General features: G+C 42.5%; 1 protein-coding gene across 5 annotated transcripts in view; it reads left to right on the plus strand.

Annotated features, from left to right (window-relative positions):
• LOC117353570 (uncharacterized protein DDB_G0271670-like) overlaps positions 1-21,278 on the plus strand; it is a 507,083-nt gene that overhangs the window by 456,691 nt on the left and 29,114 nt on the right. For all 5 annotated transcript variants that reach the window (XM_033929661.1, XM_033929662.1, XM_033929660.1 and 2 more), the window contains 3 exons: positions 6,929-7,004; positions 17,636-18,419; positions 18,537-18,694. In XM_033929661.1, the coding sequence (XP_033785552.1) occupies positions 6,929-7,004; positions 17,636-18,419; positions 18,537-18,694 (1,018 nt within the window). The remainder of the gene's footprint in view (positions 1-6,928; positions 7,005-17,635; positions 18,420-18,536; positions 18,695-21,278) is intronic.

A 21,278-nucleotide genomic window follows, 5' to 3' on the forward strand; every position in this document is an offset into this window, starting at 1 on the left:
GCACGGTGATTCATTTTTTGCCTGTGTCATTCTCCAGTTCTAACATGACAAACCAGAGCATAAAGTGACACTAGTCAGACCAAACACTTGTTCGCCACTGTCCTCTACTCAGTAACAACACAATCAGTGCCATAAAAACAGGTTTCAGAAGCTTGTTAATGTTCTTATGTTCTTACATTTCCTGCCCTGGACATTTCCACGCTAGCCATAATTGCTCATGAACGTCGTTCCATAGCTCTGCATGCCTCTTTCCTGCATTTTTTGTCCCTCGATGTTGACAAAGCATGGATATTCACATTACTCCTTTTCTAAAATGAAGATCTGAATGTTTATATGACATAAATAAGTATATGTGAGCTAGTTCAACTAAGTTTCAGATTTGGCACAGAAACTGATCCAAAATCTAAGTTTGAGTTTTAGGCAAAAATGCCTGTGCATTTTCAGCTGAAACTGGTTCAGTCTTCAGCGCCCTTCCTCTTGCTGCCTGACCACCCCTAGGTCTTTCCCAGCCTACCTTAGTGAAGCCCTGGTGGTTTCATGGTCTCTTCAGGGACAGTAAACAACCCCAGTCATTCCTGCCCTGTGCTGCTACTCCCTCAAAATAGCCATGGTGGTCTACTTGCCTGTTTGGAGGCAAGAACAGATGCCATTCATTCCTGCCCCAATCCAAATGGCTGCTGAGACTTCCCGCTTCAGCCTCACAAGAGGTCCTGATAGCCATTTTCTGTTTGAAACAGCACAGGCGGAGGACTTGTTCCTGCGCATGTTGGTTCCTGGATCTCCTGCGGCATTATCGGCAGCTATTTGGATTGGAGCAATAGACTGGGCAAGAACAATTGGGATCCATTCCTGCCCCCAAAGAAGCCACTAGACCACCAAGGCTTCACTAAACGTATGCCCGGTGAGAGCCTTTGGGTGGTCAAGCAGGAAGGAGGAGGGCACCGCCAGGGCGGTGGTTTATGGTCAAGGGGATGGAATGGGGGAGGGGGGGAAAGGTTTGTTTACAGTATTGATTTCAGCCAATTTATGTCACAGATTTGGTTTTGGTAGAAACAAAAGATCCTGGATTCAGTCAGGCTCTAATGGAAGCATATACATTTCCATGTCATGAATACATCTAAAATAAACACCATAGTAATTATTCAGAGAACTCGCTGGTGTACCTTAATATCCCATCCTCCCACTCCACTTCTTGTTTTTCTTACATAGATTTTTAAGAGGTCAGAGGCCTCTTTTCTTACAGCTTTACTCAATTATAATCATCCTTTTCATCGATTAAGCCCACCTACAACTCATATAAATGTTCCAAATTTAACATATTAACTTGAAGTCTTTTGTTTTGGGGTTTTTTTTCTTTGTTTTGTCAGTGTTGGCTAATTTAATGCTCCAAAGATTAAGGAGACTCTCCTATGTAGTCCTTATAGCACTGCATGTATCTAACATAGTAGTGCTTAGTAATAGTGATAAGATAAAAAACAACTCAGATAATGAATAAACCTCTTGTAGGCAGAAAGGCAGGCTTGTATGGCTGATAACTGGAAGATACCATTAGCAAAAATAGTGTACACTAGTGCTGTCCGATTCACCGATTCACTTCAGTGAATCAATTCAAATCAATTTGTTTTCCTCCAAAATAAAGCTCACCGATTCAGTAACCAACCCCACCTCTGGTGAGATCTGATGTACCTCCAGCTGTGGCGGTGAATAGTAAGCAGAGACAGCACTCTGAACAGGCTGCTTGTGGTATTCCCCCACTAGAGCCTTCCCTCTGTCGCATCACTGCTGATGTGGCAGAGAAGAAGTCCTGGCAGGGCAGGTCGCGAACTGCCTGTTAACAACCAGCCACCACTGCTGCAGCTTTAGTAAGGCCAATGGGTATGTCAGATCGCACAGGGAGATGGGGGTTGTTGGTCAGGAAGTACTGCACAGGAGGATGGATGGGGTGGAAAGCTGCTGCACAGGGAATAGGGAGGGATGGAAAGCTGCTGCACAGGGGGCAAGAGAGGAAGAATTGTTGGACATGGGTTGGAGGAGAGGAAGGGAGAGATGCAACAGGCAGAAAGGGGTGAGAGGGAGAAATTCTGCATATGGTGTAGGGGAGAGAGACATGCATGGAAAAGAGAGAGGGAGAAATGTTGGACATTGGGTAGAGGGCAGGGTGAGATGGTACATGGGGAGAGAGAAGGAAATATTGCACATGATAAAGGAAGGAAGGAAGGGAGAGATGCTGCATGGAGAATAAAGAGGTTTGACCCAGGGCACAAGGCAGGGGAGAGCGAGAGAAAGAAGTGAGATGGTAGACAGTAGGAAAGAGATGTTGGATATGGCAGTGGAAAGGAAGGTACAGAGATGGAAGAAGATGGATGGTGAGCACGGAGAAAGAAGAAAACATCAAATGCGCAGGAGACCCTGGTGAGCAAGTTAACAGAAGACAAACAGAAATCGGAGTATGGTACCAACACAATTTGAATAATTTGACTAGACAACAAAAGGTAGAAAATAATTTTCTTTTCTGTTTTGTGATTACAGTATGTCAGATTGCGGCAGAAATTCCAACTTCAACTGTGGATGCTTAAAGACGTCAATGTAATGATATTGAATGAAAAACAAAAGGAATTGACCCCAAAATATCCACAAAGAAAAAAATCCAGAGAAAACCATCTTCACTCCACAGAGTTTTTATGATATTGAATGATCCAGAAAGTGTTAAAAAGAGATGGAAAGGATATATGGAAAATTTATACAAACAAGGCAATGAGAATGATATTTTGGAAATTTAACTGGAAACTGAAGCCGAAAAAGAACCAGATATTTTAAAAGAAGAAATCATAGCAGCAATTAAAGTTTTATCGAAAAATAAGTCACCTGGTATCGACGGTATTCCAATTGAATTAATAAAAGGCTCAAAAGGTGCTATTGTGGCCCTCACTCGACTATGTCAACAGATTTGGAAGAAAAAACATGGCCAGCCGATTGAAGAAAGATGACACCAAGGACTGTAATAACTACAGAATGTTTGCATTAATTCCACTCGCCAACAAAATATTGCTGAAAATAATACAACTAAGGCTCCAATCATATATTGAGCAAGTTCAAGCTGGTTTTAGAAAAAGTCGAAGAAAAAGAGACATTATTGCCAATGTTAGATGGATATTGGAGAGGAGCAAAGAATACAAAAAACCCGTATACCTTTGCTTCATTGACTACAGCAAAGCTTTTGACTGTATGGATCACAATAAACTATGGATAACTCCAGTGCAAATGGGAATACCCAAACATATAACTCAGCTGATAAAGACCCTATACGAAAATTAAGAAGCTGCAATGAGAACTGAATACGGCAACACTGATTGGTTTCCAATAAAACGTGGTGATGTCAAGCAAGGATGCATCTTGTCACCTTACCTGTTCAACCTGTACAGTGAAATCATTTTCAGAAAAGCAAATTTGAAAGAAGAGAGTGTCAGTTTCAAAGTTGGTGGCGAAATATAAACAACCTGCACTATGCAGATGATACAGTGCTCATCACCAGAAGCAAAGAAGACATGCTGTATCTACTGAGAACAGTCAAAGCTGAGAAACATGGAATTAGAACTGAACATAAACAAGACTAATGTCATGAACACAGAAACTGATGAACATAAGAATTGCTGCTCCTGGGTAAGACCAGTGGTCCATCGTGCTCAGCAGCCCACTCACACGGCAGCCTCCAGATCAAAGACCAGTGCTGTAAATGAGTCCAGTCTCATCTGCATATGTTCCAGTTTAGCAGGAACTTGTCCAACTTTGTCTTGAATCCCTGGAGAGTGTATTCCCCTGTAACAGACTCTGGAAGAGCCTTCCAGTTTTCTACCACTCTCTGGGTGAAGAAGAACCTCCTTACATTTGTACGGAATCTGTCCCCTTTCAACTTTAGAGAGTGCCCTCTCGTTCTCCTTACTTTAGAGAGTGTGAACAATCTGTCTTTATCTGCTAAGTCTATTACCTTCAATATTTTGAATGTTTCGATCATGTCTCCTCTTTTCAAGGGAGAAGAGGCCCAGTTTCTCCAATCTCTCACTGTACGGCAACTCCTCCAGCCCCGTAACCATTTTAGTCGCTCTTCTCTGGACCCTTTCAAGTAGTACCGTGTCCTAACATAGTAACATAGTAGATAACGGCAGATAAAGACCCGAATGGTCCATCCAATCTGCCCAACCTGATTCAATTTAAATTTTTTTATTTTTTCTTCTTAGCTATTTCTGGGCAAGAATCCAAAGCTTTACCCGGTACTATGCTTGGGTTCCAACTGCCAAAATCTCTGTTAAGACTTACACCAGCCCATCTATACCCTCCCAGCCATTGAAGCCCATCCTCCACCAAATGACCATATACAGACACAGACCGTGCAAGTCTGCCCAGTACTGGCCTTAGTTCAATATTTAATATTATTTTCTGATTCTAAATCCTCTGTGTTCATCCCACACTTCTTTGAATTCAGTCACAGTTTTACTCTCCACCACCTCTCTCGGGAGCGCATTCCAGGCATCCACTACCCTCTCCGTAAAGTAGAATTTCCTAACATTGCCCCTGAATCTACCACCCCTCAATCTCAAATTATGTCCTCTGGTTTTACCATTTTCCTTTCTCTGGAAAAGATTTTGTTCTACGTTAATAGCCTTCAAGTATTTGAACGTCTGAATCATATCTCCCCTGTCTCTCCTTTCCTCTAGGGTATACATATTCAGGGCTTCCAGTCTCTCCTCATACGTCTTCCAGTCTCTCCTCATAAGTCCTCCTTCACGTATGGCGACCAGTACTGGATGCAGTATTCCAGGGTGCACCATGGCCCGGTATAGCGGCATGATAACCTTCTCCAATCTGTTTGTGATCCCCTTCTTTATCATTCCTAGTGTTCTGTTCGCCCTTTTCGCCGCCACCACACATTGCGCAAACGGCTTCATCGACTTGTCGATCAGAACTCCCAAGTCTCTTTCCTGGGAGGTCTCTTCAAGTACCGCCCCGGACATCCTGTATTCGTGCATGAGAGTTTTGTTACTGACATGCATCACTTTACACTTATCCACGTTGAACCTCATTTGCCATGTCGATGTCCATTTCTCAAACTTGATTGTCACATTGCAGATCTTCGCAATCCACCTGTGTCTTCACTACTCTGAAAAACTTCATATCGTCCGCAAATTTAATCACCTCACTCGTCGTATCAATGTCCAGATCGTTTATAAAGATGTTGAAGAGCACGGGTCCAAGAACTGAGCCCTGCGGCACCCCACTGGTGATGCTCTTCCAGTCCGAGCATTATCCATTTACCCCAACTCTCTGCTTCCTATGCCCCAGCCAGTTTTTAATCCACGTGAGTATTTCACCCTCGATTCCATGGCTTGCAATTTTCCGAAGTAGTCATTCATGTGGAACCTTATCGAACGCCTTCTGAAAATCCAGATATACAATGTCGACCGGTTCGCCCTAGTCTATCTGCCTGTTTACTCCCTAGAAGAAGTGAAGCAAGTCCGTCAAACAAGATCTGCCTTTGCTGAAACCGTGCTGGCTGGTCCTCAGACCGTGTCGGTCAAGGTGATCAATGATGCGGTCCTTTATCAGCGCCTCTACCATCTTTCCCGATACTGAGGTCAGACTCACCGGTCTGTAGTTTCCTGGATCTTCCCTTGAACCTTTTTTGAAGATTGGCATAACATTTGCCACCTTCCAGTCTCTCGGGCTCTTTTGTAAACAAGGAAGCAACTAGTAGGGAGGAAATACTCCACAGAATAGTACTTGATCACTCTTCAGTGAAGACTCTCGACAAAGTATTCAAAGGCAAGAAGGTAATAAACACTCCAACGAAGATCAGACTTGTCCATGCACTCATTTTCTCAGTGGTCAGTTACGGATGTGAAAGCTGGACACTACAGAAACAAGACAGAAAGAAGATTGACTCATTTGAGCTTTGGTGCTGGAGAAGGATTTTAGGCGTGCCGTGGACCACCAGAAGAACTAACAAATCGATTCTGGAAGAGATCAAACCAGCTATGTCACTCGAAGCCCAAATGATGAAGTTATGACTGTCTTATTTTGGTTATACCATCAAAAGAGAGAAATCATTGGAGAAGGACATCATGTTTGGGAAGTTCGAAGGAACCAGGCAAAGAGGGCAACTTGCAATCAGATGGCTGGACACATTGAAAACAACCATGAGGATGATGCTGGAGGAGCTTTCTAGACTAGCACAAAAATGATTTCTTTTTAGATCTGCAGTTCATCAAGTCGCTAGGACTCAAGTATGAGTTGATGGCACCTAACAACAACAACATCCTGCCAGAGCTAGTGTTAGCAAGCGTGTTTTAGAGTTGGAGACAGCAAAAAGGGGATGGGGTGGGTGAAAAGGCTAAATAAAAACTACCAGGATGTTAAAAAAAAAAAAAATACCCAATTGGGCAGGAAAATTTAATCGAAAAATCGATTGAATAGGCTGAATCAAATTGAAAATTTTTTCCCTGAATCAAGCAGCACTAGTGTACACAGACAACCAGCAGACTGGATGGACCAGTTGGGCATTATTTCTTGACAGTCTGCTATGAAGTGATGCTCCCCCTCTTTAACCAATGTATTCACTGATTTAAGATATTTTTGTTTTATCATTTAGCAGAAAATAACAGATGTTACCACTTGCATATAAAATAACTGATGAAAAAAAATGTGATTGAGCTGTCTGATGAAATTGAGAACAATATAACCACCTTCTTTATCATTTTTTGACAGCAGATGGTATTGTTCTACAGTTTCTGCTCCCAAGTGTTGCTTAATTTCTCTCAGGAAGATCTTGGTGTTAGAATATACATGTGTGCTGTCTTAGAATGTCCAACATTCAGAAATACATTTAACATAAATTAAGTTAACTCTATAATTTACTGTCTCTTTTTTTATTTAGAGTGCGACTGTTAATACTTCTCAAATATCTGGACTTGGAGCAAACCAAAAGAAGGATGATTGCAAAAGAAGTTCAGGTATAGTACTAAAAATTTAATGAGAAAATTAATAATTTTATAGTCAAATATATTTATTGAGCTCAACAAAAGAAATTAAACAGGTAACAATACACATAATAGGTAAAACAAGCCCAAAACATTTTCAAGAAACCCACAGCAGATAACACCCCCCCTCAAAACCCCAAGCTACCTACCCTACCCCAACCCCCACCCTAGGTTCTCCTTCCAAGTGAATCCCCAGTATCGAACTGCATAGCAAAAAGAAAAAGATAAACTTATAAAGGGTAGAACAATAGAAAGGGGTATCAACAGTTAAGTAGGCGGCTACGGGCCACCGGAGTCATAGTAGTCAAAAGGGCTCCCAGGTATACTAATTTTAAAATTGTATAAATACATGAATATGGATTAGCCCAGTGGTTCTCAAACCAGTCCTGGGGGACCCCCAGCCAGTTGGGTTTTCAAAATATATATATCCCTAATGAATATGCATGAGAGAAATTTGCTTGCCTACTATGTTCTTTATAAGCAAATCTCACTTACGCAGATTCATTAAGGATATCTTGAAAACCTGACTGGCTGGAGGTCCCCAGGACAGGTTTAAGAACTACTGGGTTAGCCAGTTAATAAAGTGTATGTTCTGTATTAAGATGTTTAAATGTGTACTGTGTTGACATTGTAAGCAGCACACTGTTTGGATATTTTTACTTCTACAGTCTATTGCCCAAGTCTATGTAGTTCTTGGCTTTTATCATCATCAACCTTTCTTTCTTTATTATGATTCCCAGGGCTGGCCCAATAGATCAGCTTTTGTTTTGGGGCCCACACATTCATTGGCACATACCTTTCCCCTTCAGCACTCTTTTCATCCTACATTAGCTCCTGTAACAAATGATGGATGACAGCCTTATCAGAGCAGAACTTGCTGAGGCACTATTCATTAGTGAGCTCTAGGGACTGAGTCATCGGTTACTGAAGGAACTTAAGAGATGTTCTGGTTGCTCCACTGGCTGTTATTTTCTCTAGAATCAAGAGTGGTCCCAGAGAACTAGAAAGGGGCAGATGTGATCCCTCTCCATAAAAGTAGAAGTAAGGAAGAGGTTAAGAGCTACAGACCATAAATGTGAGGTCTGTGGTAAGTAAATTAATGGAAACACTTATAATACAAAAAAAGTAAAGTGCTTAGAATCCAATGGACTACAGGACCCAAGGCAATATGGTTTCACTAGAGGCAGGAATTGTCAGACAGATCTGATTAATTATTTTGACTGGATGACCATCTGAATCGGTGTTTAAAATCCATTACAGATGTCTTTGAAAACCGCTTTGAATTGACTCCCCAGTCAGTATAGAAGCTTCCAATAATTATAAAGAGTTGGATTAAGAGAGAGAGAGAGAGCACTAGATTTAGATTTTAGCAAAGCATTTGACACAATATCACTGTTACTTACTATAACAGGTGTTATCCAGGGACAGCAGGCAGATATTCTTACATGTGGGTGACTTCACTGACAGAGCCCTGACACGGACACTTTAAAAGTGCATCGCCACTTTAAGTCTTTCAGAAAGTTTGTGACAGCCTGCACTGCACATGTGCGAGTGCCTTCCCACCCGACGTAGGCGTGCGGTCCCTCAGTTCAGTAAGCCAGCTAAGAAGCCAACCCTGGGAGGTGGGTGGATTGTGAGAATATCTGCCTGATGTCCTTGGATAACACCTGTTACGGTAAGTAACTGTGCTTTTCCCAGGACAAGCAGGCATCATATTCTCACATGTGGGTGATCTCCAAGCTAACCAGAATGGGATGTGGGAGTATTGGTCTTTTAGGAAAATAAATTTTGTAATACTAACTGGCCGAAGTGCCCATCCCGTCTGGAGAAAGACTCCAGACAGTAATGTGAGGTGAAAGTGAACCGAGGACCAGGTGGCAGCTTTACAAATTTCCTCAATAGGGGTAAATCTAAGCTGAAGCTGCCATAGCTCTAACTTTGTGGCTGTGTCATGACTCTTCAGTTGCAGTCCAACCTGAGTGTAACAGAACGATATGCAGGAAGCTAGCCAGTTGGAAATCGTTCTCTTGGAAATAGGATGCCCCAACTTGTTAGGTTCAAAGGAGACAAAAAGTTGAAGAGATGATCTATGCGGCTTTGTTCTGCTAAGATAGTAGGCCAAAGCTTGCTTGCAACCCAGGGTATGAAGAGGTACTTCTCTGGTGTGAGGCTTGAGGAAATATACTGGAAGCACGATTGATCGATTGAGATGGAATTCAGTGACAACTTTTGGCAGAAACTTTGGATGTGTGCGAAGAACCACTTTTGAAAGGTGGATCTGCCACTAATGACTGAAGTTCACTGACTCTCCTTGCAGAAGTGAGTGAGATGAGAAAAATGACTTTCCAGGTAAGGTACTTTAGATGATCCTTCGACATTGGTTCAAATGGAGGCTTCATTAATCTGGAAATAACAACATTAAGGTCCTAGACCACTGGAGGAGGTTTGAAAGGTGGTTTCACATTGAAAAGTCCTTTCATGAAACTGGAGATCATGGGATGAGCAGTGAGAAGTTTACCCTCCACTGTATGGTAAAAAGCAGTGATAGTGCTGAGATAGACTCTGATAGATGTAGATTTGAGCCCAGAATCAGATAAATGAAGAAGATAATCCAGCACCAGTGAAACTGAAATGGATTGTGGATCATAGTGATGGAGAAGATACCAGGAGGAGAAATGAGTCCACTTTTGCTGATAACATTGTTTAGTGGCTGGTTTCCTGGAAGCGTCCAGAATAAGTCTCTGTAGTAATTTGGTTTGTTCAATTTTCACAATAGTGAAAGGGATATTTGTAAAACCAGAGGACATAATTTGAGGTTGAGGGGTGGTAGATTCAGGGGCAATGTTAGGAAATTCTACTTTACGGAGAGGGTAGTGGATGCCTGGAATGCGCTCCCAAGAGAGGTGGTGGAGAGTAAAACTGTGACTGAGTTCAAAGAAGCGTGGGATGAACACAGAGGATTTAGAATCAGAAAATAATATTAAATATTGAACTAGGCCAGTTACTGGGCAGACTTGCACAGTCTGTGTCTGTGTATGGCCGTTTGGTGGAGGATGGGCAGGGGAGGGCTTCAATGGCTGGGAGGGTGTAGATGGGCTGGAGTAGGTTTTAATGAAGATTTCAGCAGTTGGAACCCAAGCACAGTACCGGGTAGAGCTTTGGATTCTTGCCCAGATATAGCTAAGAAAAAATTTAAAAAAATTTAAATTGAATCAGGTTGGGCAGACTGGATGGACCATTCGGGTCTTTATCTGCCGTCATCTACTATGTTACTATGTGAAAGGGAGGGGAGACGGGTTTTGTTGATCTTTGCTCTATATTATTTGTGTTTATAAAATGACAATTGTACAGAATATTGTCTCTTTTTACACTTTAATAAAATAAGTTTAATATAAAATCATAACTATTCGAGGCTTGTGCGGATGGGATTTGACAGTTTGCAGGGCAGGGAAGTGAACCGAGCTTGGGGGGATGGGACAGGGACAGGGACCGAGCTTGCAGGAACAGGGCAGAGATGAGTACTGAGCTCGCAGGACAGGGACGAGCTCACGGGGACAGTGCGGGAACGGTGATGAAAAAGAATTTGCAAAAGTTAGAGGAATGGTCTAATATCTGGCAACTAAAATTCAATGCAGAGTAATGCATTTGAGGATTAATAATCGGAAGGTACCATATATGCTTGGAGGTGAGAGGCTGATATGCAGAAACAGGGAGAGGACCTTGGGGTGATAGTGTCTGAAGATGTAAATGTGAAAAAACAATGTGTCATGGCAGTGGCTGCTGCCAGAAGGATGCTGGGCTGTATAAAGAGAGGCGTAGCCAGTAGAAGGAAGAAGGTGTTGATGCCCATGTACAGGTCATTGGTGAGGCCCCACTTGGAGTATTGTGTTCAGTTTTGGAGACCGTATCTGGTGAAGGACATAAGAAAACTTGAAGCAGTCCAGGGGAGGGCGACAAAAATGATAGGAGGTTTGCGCCAGAAGACATATGAGGAGAGACTGGAAGCCCTGAATATGTATACCCTAGAGTAAGCGTGTCCAACCTTTTGGCTTCCCTTGGCCACATTGGCTGAAAAAAAATTATCTGGGGCCACACAAACACTAACACTAGCTGATGAGCCAAAAAAAGGTTGAGCAGGTCCCAAATTTGTAATCACTAATATAAAAGATGTACATATCTAATTAAAAAAACCCTTCATTAAAGGGACACTGTGGAGAGGAACCCAAAAAAGCAGTAATACTTACCCTGACTGAGTGATCCTCCATGTACACCGCTGACAGTGGGAGCAGCCACAGACTTCCGCATCTCCAATCTGATGAGCAGGGATGCATGCTCCTGGTTCTCCCATTCACTTCTATTACAGCTACAGTGAACCTTTTCACAGGTGAGCCTTATCAGAGCAGGGATGCTGTCAGCAGCGCACGTGGAGGATCGTTTATATCAGAGTAAATATTATTACTTTTTTGGGCCTCCCACTTTAAGCTTAGGCTCCCTCAAAATGAATATCTCCCCTGCTGTAGCTGGTAGGAATCCCCAAGCCTCACCAACTGACAGCCACCTCCTCCCCCTCCAACTTCCCAAGTTCTGCAGCTGGCAGCAATATTGCAGAGCTGCTGCTTTCCCTCCTCCCTGCCCCCCCCCCCCCTTGGCTTTCATGCATGCATGAAAGCAGGGGCAGCTTGAGGATATTGAGTTGCCAGACTGGAGGAAGATGTCTTCAGTTGGCAGGCTTGGGAATCCCCACTAGCTTAAGTATTTATAAATTGCACTCAGGCAGGGAGAAACTTTGGTGCCCATCCACTAATTTTGGGCTCCAATCCCTCCCCCAAATCAGCTGTATATTACTACGCCACTGAATACAAAAATAATTATGATGCACATATCCCAAAGCTGACATATTCCAGTTAATAAATTCAAAATAAAACCATTTTTTCTACCCTTGTTGTCTGGATGTTTTGTTTTTCCATCATCTTGGTCCCAGTTTCTCTTTCTGATTTTTCTCTATCTTCAACTAATTCTCTTTCCAGTGTCTGCTGTCCATTTTTTTCTCCTCTTCTCTCGTTCCATTTCCTTCTTATGCCTGTCTATAACGCATTGATTTTTCCTTTCAGCTTTCTTAACTTTTTCTTTCTACCTCTGTCCACTCAAATATTGCCTTCTTTCTCACCTTTTTTTTTTTTTAATGTTCATCTACCTCTCAATTCTCTATCTTCTCTCAGCCCCTAGCTCTCCCATTTCACTCTTTGCTTTCCTTTCTCACCCTTCTTCTTTTTAAATGTTCAGCTACCTCTCAATTCTCCATCTTCTCTCAGTCCCTAGTTCTCCCATTTCCCATCTCACTCCTTTCCCACTCAAATCTTGCCTTCCTTTCTCACCCTTCTTCTTTTTAAATATTCAGCCACCTCTCAATTCTCCATCTTCTCTGTCTCTAGCTCTTCCATTTCCCATCTCACTCCTTTCCCAGCCTCCTATTCCCATCTATCTACTCCCCATTACCACATTTCTACCACTGTACTCACTGCTCTCTCACTCATCTTGTCATCTCCCTTTTGACCTCATCCACATGGCTCACCACTTTCAGAATTCCCCCTCCCTCTCTCCATTAGTCAGGCTATAACTCCCTGTCCCTTTCTTTCCATCCCCTTGCATCGTCTTACCCCATCTCTCTTCCCTCCTGCCCTTCCATGGTTCCATCTCTCCTCCTCTATCTCCATGGTCCAACATTTTGCTCCCTCTCTGTTTTTCTTCTTCCCTCCCCCCTTGATGCTGAACAATGAAATGGAGAAAAAAAAGAAAGATGCTGCATCTCTCTGCCTTCCATCCACAGGCCTAACATTTTTCCCTCCCTCCCATCCCCAGATCCAACTTTTCTTCCTTTCTCTTCCCAACTGCCCCATCCCATCTCTCCCCCTGCCTCCCTTTCCCAGGTCCACCATTTCTTTCTTTCTCTTCCTAACAGTTCTCCCTTCAAGATCTCTTTCCCTCTTCCTCCACACCACCCCAGGTCCAACTTCTCTCCCTTCAGACCATTGTTCACCACCTTTCTCTCTCTCTCTCTGTCCTCTGTTTCTGGTACCATAAGCTCTCCCCCATGCCCAACCTGGCATTTCTTTTAATACCCTCCCCCACAAAAAAAAAAAGTCCAGAAGGCTTCCTCGGCCCAGCATGATCTCCCCTTCACTCTGCACCCATACATCTCTACCCCACTGCTCTCCCACCACCATGTCCAATAATTCTCTCTCTGTGTCTGTCCCTCCTCTCTCTACTCAACAGTTCTCCTCTTTCTTTATCACCCCAATTGCACCATCTCTTTCCCTCTCTTAGACACCCAATTCTCCCTTTCTGTTATCTCCTTCACCTCTGCATCTCTTTCCCTCACTCCCTCCATTCTTCCAACTTATGGCTCATGCTCCCCTCTATCTTTCCCTTCATTCTGTGCCCCTCCCTCCTTCCGTCTATCATTTTTCCTAAGTTTGTGCTCCCTCTCAAGTCTCACGCCCTTCTCCCTCCCTCCCTCCCTCCCTTCTGTGCCCCGGGTATTTACCTTCAAACCGGCTCCCTCCTCACTGCTAGTCTTTTTTTTTTTTGCTGAAAGCCGCGGGCAGCGCCTCTCTCTCAATAATAATAATTTTATTTCTTATATACCGCTATACCCTAAGTTTGAAGCGGTTTACAGTGAAAGTCGTGTCTGGAGAGAGTACAGTGTTAACAGTAGGATACAGGATAATACAAAATGAGTAGGTACTGGGGTGTTTACAGTGGTACAAGATGTTAACAAGAGAACAGTTACAGGATGTTTACGATATGATACAGGATACTACAAAGAGAGCCGGTACAGGGGTGTTACAATAAGGTACAAGATAGAAACAAGGGAACAGTTATCGGATGTTTACAATAAGGTACAGGACCCAATACAATATGATACAATATGAACAGTTACAAGAGATCAATGCTGTTTACAGTTCGATTTCTACAATGTGCGTGAGAGAGGTACAGCATAAGCATTGGGGGAAGGGAAAGGGGAGGGAGGACTTTCGGAGAGGATTATAACTGGTGGGGGGGGGGAGAGATTGGGTGGAGTTGAAGAGACGGGTCTTCAGAGATTTTCTGAAGTCAGCATATGATGTGGCTTCGAGTATTGGTTTTGCTAGCCATGTGTTCAGTTGGGCTGCCTGGAAAGAAAGCATTCTGTTTAGGTACTTCTTGTAGTGACATGATTTCAGGGATGGGTAAGTAAAGAGGTTTGTTCTGCAGGAGGTCTTTTTTGGGCAGGAGGTGAGGAATTGGGACGCTAGGTAAGATGGTAGCATCCCGAATATCGCTTTGAAGCTGATGCAGGCAAACTTGAAAAGTATTCTGGATTCAACTGGTAACCAGTGGAGTGTTTGGAGATATGGAGAGATGTGTTCCCATTTCTTGAGTCCGAAGATGAGACGGACGGCAGTGTTTTGGATTAATCTTAGTTTGTGGAGGGACTTTTTGTATGCTCCAAAAAATATGATGTTGCAGTAGTCCAGAGTACTCAGGATGGAGGCTTGTACTAATAGACGGAAGGATGATTCGTCGAAAAATTTTTTGATGGTGCGAAGTTTCCAGAGAGTAGAGATACATTTTTTGAACATTAGCTCAGTGTGTTTATCTAGTGTTAGGTGTCTGTCAAGGGTAACCCCTAGTATTTTAATAGATTGATCAATTTCATAGTCTTTGCCATTCACGTGAATCTTGTCTTTTATCTGCTCATTAGGAGAGGCTAGGAAAAATTTGGTTTTTTCTGTGTTCAGTTTGAGTTTCAAATCCCAACACGCCCATCTCTCTCCCTCCTTTTCCCCGGGTGTTTACCTTCAGGCTGGCTCCCTCTTCACTGATAATCATTTTTTGCTGAAAGCCTCGGGCAGTGCCTCCCTCTCAAGTCCCAACACACCCTTCTCCCTCCCTCTCCGTCCCTCCGATGTCAGAGGGAACACTTCAAGGTCAGCCGCAAGAGGCACATAGGATCCGCTGCCCTCGGCTTTGAGCAAACACTGCAGTAAGACGGAGGAGGGAGCCGGCATGACAGTAAACACCCGGAGGTGGCAGAGGAAAACATTGCATCACCCTCGAGCACGAGCGGAGCCGCATGCGGCCCGTGGGTTGGACACCCCTGCCCTAGAGGAAAGGAGTGACAGGGGAGATATGATTCAGACATTCAAATACTTGCAAGGTATTAACATAGAACAGAGACCCAGATTCACTAAAGATAGCGACTCATTTGCTGTTGGCTGATTCTCTGGCCAATTTTAAAACAGCGATTGATTCACTATCAAGTTTGCATGCAAATGATTTGCACAGAGGTGCAAATCATTTGCATGCAAACTCACTAACTCGATCGCTCAGTGAGTTGGTGCAGAGCCCTGACAGTAGTGACAGGAGAAGCAGCTCCTGTTACTGCTGTCAGGGCTTCTGCCATTTTTTTTTTAATGTGTATTACGCAAAATATCTGCCCAATAAAAAAACCCTCTCCCCCCGATAAAGCGCCCCCTCCCTCCCCGAACCCCAAAAAATGGTAGGAGGGATGCCCACTCCCTCCTGCCACCAGACGCTCCCCCCAATGCCCCCCGCATGAATATGTCAGGAGGGATGCCCTTTGGAGCTGGTTGGGATTTGAACTTATGACCTCTGGAAGTGGAGCACAGGGCTTTTATTTATTGAGCTATAGCAGTTTCCAGGCAGGTTTCTCTGACTGCCCCGTGATATGATAGCTTAGCAGATCTCTAAGCTATCATATCACAGGGGTCATAAGTTTACATATCATATCACAGAGGTCATAAGTTCAAATCCCAACCTGCTCCCCCAGCACATATTTTAATCGTAGCATTCTACCTTGCAGGTGCACCTTGATGATCTCACAATGAGGTCACCATTGTGTAGCTGCAAACCTCCATTTGCAATGAAGTAGAAGACATGCTAAGGTCTGTATCTGTTTTTAACCTTTTGCAAATGAAGTTATGTATGCAGTCTATATATTTTTGTTATGTGCTTTACTTGCTGAATCCACCTGTTTTAAAAATGACCTCATTGGAGCAATCTTTAGTGGAAAAAAAGGGTAGTTTTTAGCAGGAAAATAAAAATGTTTTTTTTTTTATGTGCTGTTGTGCTTCAGTTAATGGATCTTTCCCTCTAAATAGCAAATAACATTGCTGTTTGCCCAGAAAAATAGAAGGTTTTGCATGCAGTATCTTTGTATTGATGTGCCATGCTTATGTGGTGGCTTATTAAATATATTTTGAGCTTAATAAAGCAACAATAAAACCCCAGAGAGCTATTTAGCAGATCACATTAAGAACATCCAAACTGTGCCTAAGTCCATAGAACTCGGGTCTATCTGAAGCCTAAACTATGCTCAAAAGTAGACTTCCTTACAATGCCTGTAAGACCTAGGGCTCCTTTTACGAAGCCGCATTAGCGGTTTAATGCGCGTAATAGCTAATGCGGCTTCGTAAAAGTAGCCCCTAGTTTTACAATTGCTATGTAGCTCACTCTGTATCACACTGGTTAAACATATAACCTTCTAGCCTAATGTTGCTGGTTTGAATCCCAGTCACTCTTTCTGATGGAAGAGAAATAAATAAAAGCGTTTAAACAGATCAAACTCCTAGTATTACAATTATAATGAAAAACAGCATAAACATAATAATAAAATATTATAACATTAAGGGCATTGTTTGGATGTCTAAATCTCACATAAAACCTGATTCTCTAAAGCAGTGATTCCCAACCCTGTCCTGGAGGAACACCAGGCCAATCGGGTTTTCAGGCTAGCCCTAATGAATATGCATGAGAGAGATTTGCATATGATGGAAGTGATAGGCATGCAAATTTGCTTCATGCATATTCATTAGGGCTAGCCTGAAAACCCAATTGGCCTGGTGTTCCTCCAGGACAGGGTTGGGAACCACTGCTCTAAAGGATGCCTAAACAGTGCTGAACTCCGCTGAGTGCAGTTCTACAAAGGACGCCTAACTTAGGTACCTAAATGGCACTTAACTTTAGATGCATTTTGCAAAATCAGGACCTTATTGTCCAGTAATGCAAGTGGAGGTGGGGTTGCTATTGTCCATTCCAGAGAAGGGTACTACTGAAAGTTCCATTTAAAAGAAGCTTCTCTTCTAGTTCAGACTAAATAGTTAAGGATAATTTGGTGTTAACATTATGAAAATAATATAAAATTAGAAACAATGTTAGAGAGTATGGGCTCCTTTTACTAAGCTGCGTTAGGGCTTTAACGTGCGGAATAGCACACGCTACATTGCCATGCACACTAGATCTTAATGCCAGCATTGAGCTGGTGTTAGTTCTAGTCGCGTAGCGCGCGGTAATTTCCTGCGTGCGTTAAAAATGCTAGCGCACCTTAGTAAAAGGAGCCCTATGTTTATTGTGAATAAACCTAAAGTTCATAGTTTTGTAGAAATTTTATCTCTAACTTTTTTTTTCTTTGAAATATCAGTAATTTTAAGAAGAAAATATTTTATTCCCCTTCTGATCTAAGCTTAAATCATATTTTACCATTTACATTGAGGTTTCATTGCAGTTAAATTTAATAATTTAACAATTTTGTATAATTTCAGGAAATGCTAACCAAAAACAAGAACCTGAGAAGAAAAGTAGAATAAAAGAAGAGACTCCAATTATTTCATCTACTCCTGCACAGTCATCATCATTGAAAATTTATTCATCACATTATCAAACTATTAAAAAATATTTATCTCCCTATGCCAGTCCATCTACAAATTCAGAATCAAATAAAGAATCTTCCTCTTCCTCCTCTTCCTCTTCCTCCTCTTCCTCTTCCTCCTCCTCCTCCTCTAGCAGTTCCTCCTCCTCATCTAGTTCACCTTCACATTCACCAGTTTACCAAACTAAGAAAGAATCTCCTCCTTCCAACCAAAGTTCGCCTACGGATTATTTACATTACCAGACTAACGAGAAAACGTCATCCCTATATGATGATTTAACATTAGAATACAACACTGTGTCTTCAGCCTTTGATCAAAGAAGATCTGATGAGCCTAAAGAAAGTATATTCAAAGTTACTGAGCCATTTCTACATGACAAAGGAAACTTTTCTTCTGGAAACAGTAGTTGGTTGAATGAATGTTATCTTAATATTGGGTCTTCCCTTTATCCATATTACTCTACAGAAGCATCTAGTGCCTATAATTTCTATAATCAACCTTGTGGAACTGTAGTCTCTGAGGACTCAATGTCTTATGCACCTGGAAGTGAAGCTTGGAAGCACGAATTGGCACATAATACAAGTGGTCTAACAGACCGAGAAGCAGTGTATCCTTCTGCTGACTCTGCACACTATTTGGGTTCCAATTTAGAAAGTGGTTCATCATATAATGACAGGTATGTAAAAATTGTCTTCAAAGTATGTATTACTACTAAATCAATTTTTGCTAAACTTCTTTATTGAAGGTCATGTATGAATACTAAAACTGTCTCAATTTCCTATCTTCTGCTTAGTTCATATAAGGATTTACCACGTTCCTCGGGAACATCCAAAACGGAAAGAATTTCTAGTAATCTTACACCTGAATTTCTAAGTATGTTGCGTGGAAAAGATGTACCAACAGTGATACTAGTGCTCAAGCAGATGGCACCATTTTACCCAGCGCTTCAAAGTAAGATTCTGAATGACATTCTGTTCTACATATTATAAGATAAAGTAGACAACAGTGAGAAGGCTTTCAGAGAGATAGCATGTTTATAGTACCAAAAATGACAAAGTTAGTGGCACATTAGAGACTAGTCAGTTTATTGAAACATGTCCTTTCAAGAGCAAGTGTCCACTTTGGCAGATGGTAGTGCAATAAAGTTGTAACAACAGCTGGAATAAAACCAGATAAGTTAAGGGTTAGAAGTTGTCATGTAGTTTATTCCTTAGCAGAATCATGGTTATTTTTAATGGTGTTGCCAGCAGTAGATTATATATTTTGTTTAAAAACTTCATTTTATCTCATTAGAAAAATGCATAAATTGTGAGCATATAATTCAGTTTGGCTAAGACATGAAAGTAATCAGTTGGTCTGGTACTCATAGTGCTTTTCTGGTGCAAAGGATATATGAGTCTTGACAATAGGTGATATTCCCATACTCACGAATTGATTGCAGAAGGATGAAATTTATATTCTTCGGCTCCTCCTTCTTCTCCAGTGCTGTACAGCCCCTTTCAATTTTTTCCTTCTCAAGTGAGTTGAGAAGGCGTGATTCTGATCTGCTCTGATAATCTGTTATTATTATTTGGGGGGGTCAAAGAGTTCAAAGCTTTCTGGTGCTGGAGAAGTCCAGTTCTGCCTGGGAGAGGATCCAGACGCTAAGTCAGACATCTGCAGCTGGCAAGGCAACCTTTGGGGTTCCTGTCCAACCAACTTCCATTAGAACTTGTGGGGTTTGGGATCCATTTCCCTTGAAGCTTGCTTTCATTCTGATTTTTAGTGCAATAGGCATATCATTCCTGAACTTTTGGGTAGTCAGTCCCTTTCCACAAGATATATATTGAGAACCTCATTAGCATTTTCTTTGCTCTGCCTCCAATCACTCAATTGTCCTGTACCTCTTCAGTTTATCTTTCTACATGTGAGATAGTAGAAGCCTGCCTGATCTGCTTGAGTTCATTTTTCATTTCATTAGCATAATTTTCATCCAATCGTAAGGCTTTTTGTTAGTGCTGCAGAGGCTCACAGCTTGGGACATCTATGGCTGCGGGAAAGCTCAGACTCTGAGATCAGAAGTCTATAACCAAGGGGCAGACTGCTTTGCAGTGCACCCCCACTGGGCCGGCCTGCATTAATAGTCCGGGAACTTGGGAATCGTCCCTTGGAAGCAAGGCTCACCCCAGGTTCCATCAACAGTGGGTTTGAGCGCAGGCTGAGTAGCTCTGTGGCTGGCTTTTTTAACCTGAATCAAAGCTGACTGCATTTCCTCCCCCTCACTGCGCACGCAGGTTCCACTAGGGGTTAAGGTCTCTGGCCAGTTGGTGGGTCTGAATGACAGTCAGAAGAAGCAAGCTTTCCAGTTTCCAGGCTTCTCCCATTTCTCTGGCTGCAGTTTCAGTCCAAGCAGCTCCCAGCACAAACATGGCACAGTGAGTATAAGGCTGACAGCCTAGGGCAAAAAATTGGGGAGGGAAGTTTCTTAGAAAGTGATTTTGTTTGTTGTGGGACTAGAGCTAGGGTCCCCAAACTATAAAATCCCAAAATCGCTAGTTTTTGATCTCTAGTGTAGCTCCCATGGACCGTTTTTGGTGCTAAAATCACTGTTGCAGTAGCCATCATGGATTTCCTGATTTGAAAATAAAATCCTCTTTCTGCCTTAAAAAAAATAAACAGTTTTGCTTAAAATCAGGTGGGATGTACTGCTCAGATCAGTGTTCTTCTGATTTGCACTAGATGGTGGGCCAAGGACCATCCATGTTCTTCGTCCAACGTGGAACGTGAGACGGGAACAGCAGCCTCGGATTTAGCCCCCTCTAGTTCCCCTGGGAATTTTGAATCCTAGATGGCTTGAGTTCAAAGCCAAAAGTACTAGTTTGTCTGTCTTGTCTGTTTAGATTGTAAGCTCTTTCAAACAGGGATGATCTTTGTGACTCTGTACTGGATTATAAGCTCTTTCAAGCAGGGACTGTCTTTGTGACTGTATAGTGCTGCATACATCAGGTAGCACTATAAAAATAATTAATAGTTGGAAAAAGTGAAAATTCATCCCAGAAAGGGATATGGGAGTGACCTAGAGGCATCCTGGGTACAGCTTTCCTCCAGAATTTATAAATATGCTATACATAGTAACATAGTAGATGACGGCAGATAAAGACCCGAATGGTCCATCCAGTCTGCCCAACCTGATTCAACTTAAATTTTTTTAAATTTTTTCTTTTTAGCTATTTCTGGGCAAGAATCCAAAGCTCTACCTGGTACTGTGCTTGGGTTCCTACTGTCAATATCTCCATTAAAACCTACTGCAGCCCATCTACACCCTTCCAGCCATTGAAGCCCTCCCCAGCCCATCCTCCACCAAATGGCCATATACAGACACAGACCGTGCAAGTCTGCCCAGTACCGGCCTTAGTTCAATTTTTAATATTATTTTCTGATTCTAGATCCTCTGTGTTCATCCCACGCTTCTTTGATCTCAGTCACAGTTTTACTCTCCACCACCTCTCTCAGGAGCGCATTCCAGGCATCCACCACCCTCTCCGTAAAGTAAAAA

This window comes from Geotrypetes seraphini, chromosome 2 (genome assembly GCF_902459505.1).
Source record: "Geotrypetes seraphini chromosome 2, aGeoSer1.1, whole genome shotgun sequence".
In the NCBI taxonomy this organism is placed as follows: domain Eukaryota; kingdom Metazoa; phylum Chordata; class Amphibia; order Gymnophiona; family Dermophiidae; genus Geotrypetes; species Geotrypetes seraphini.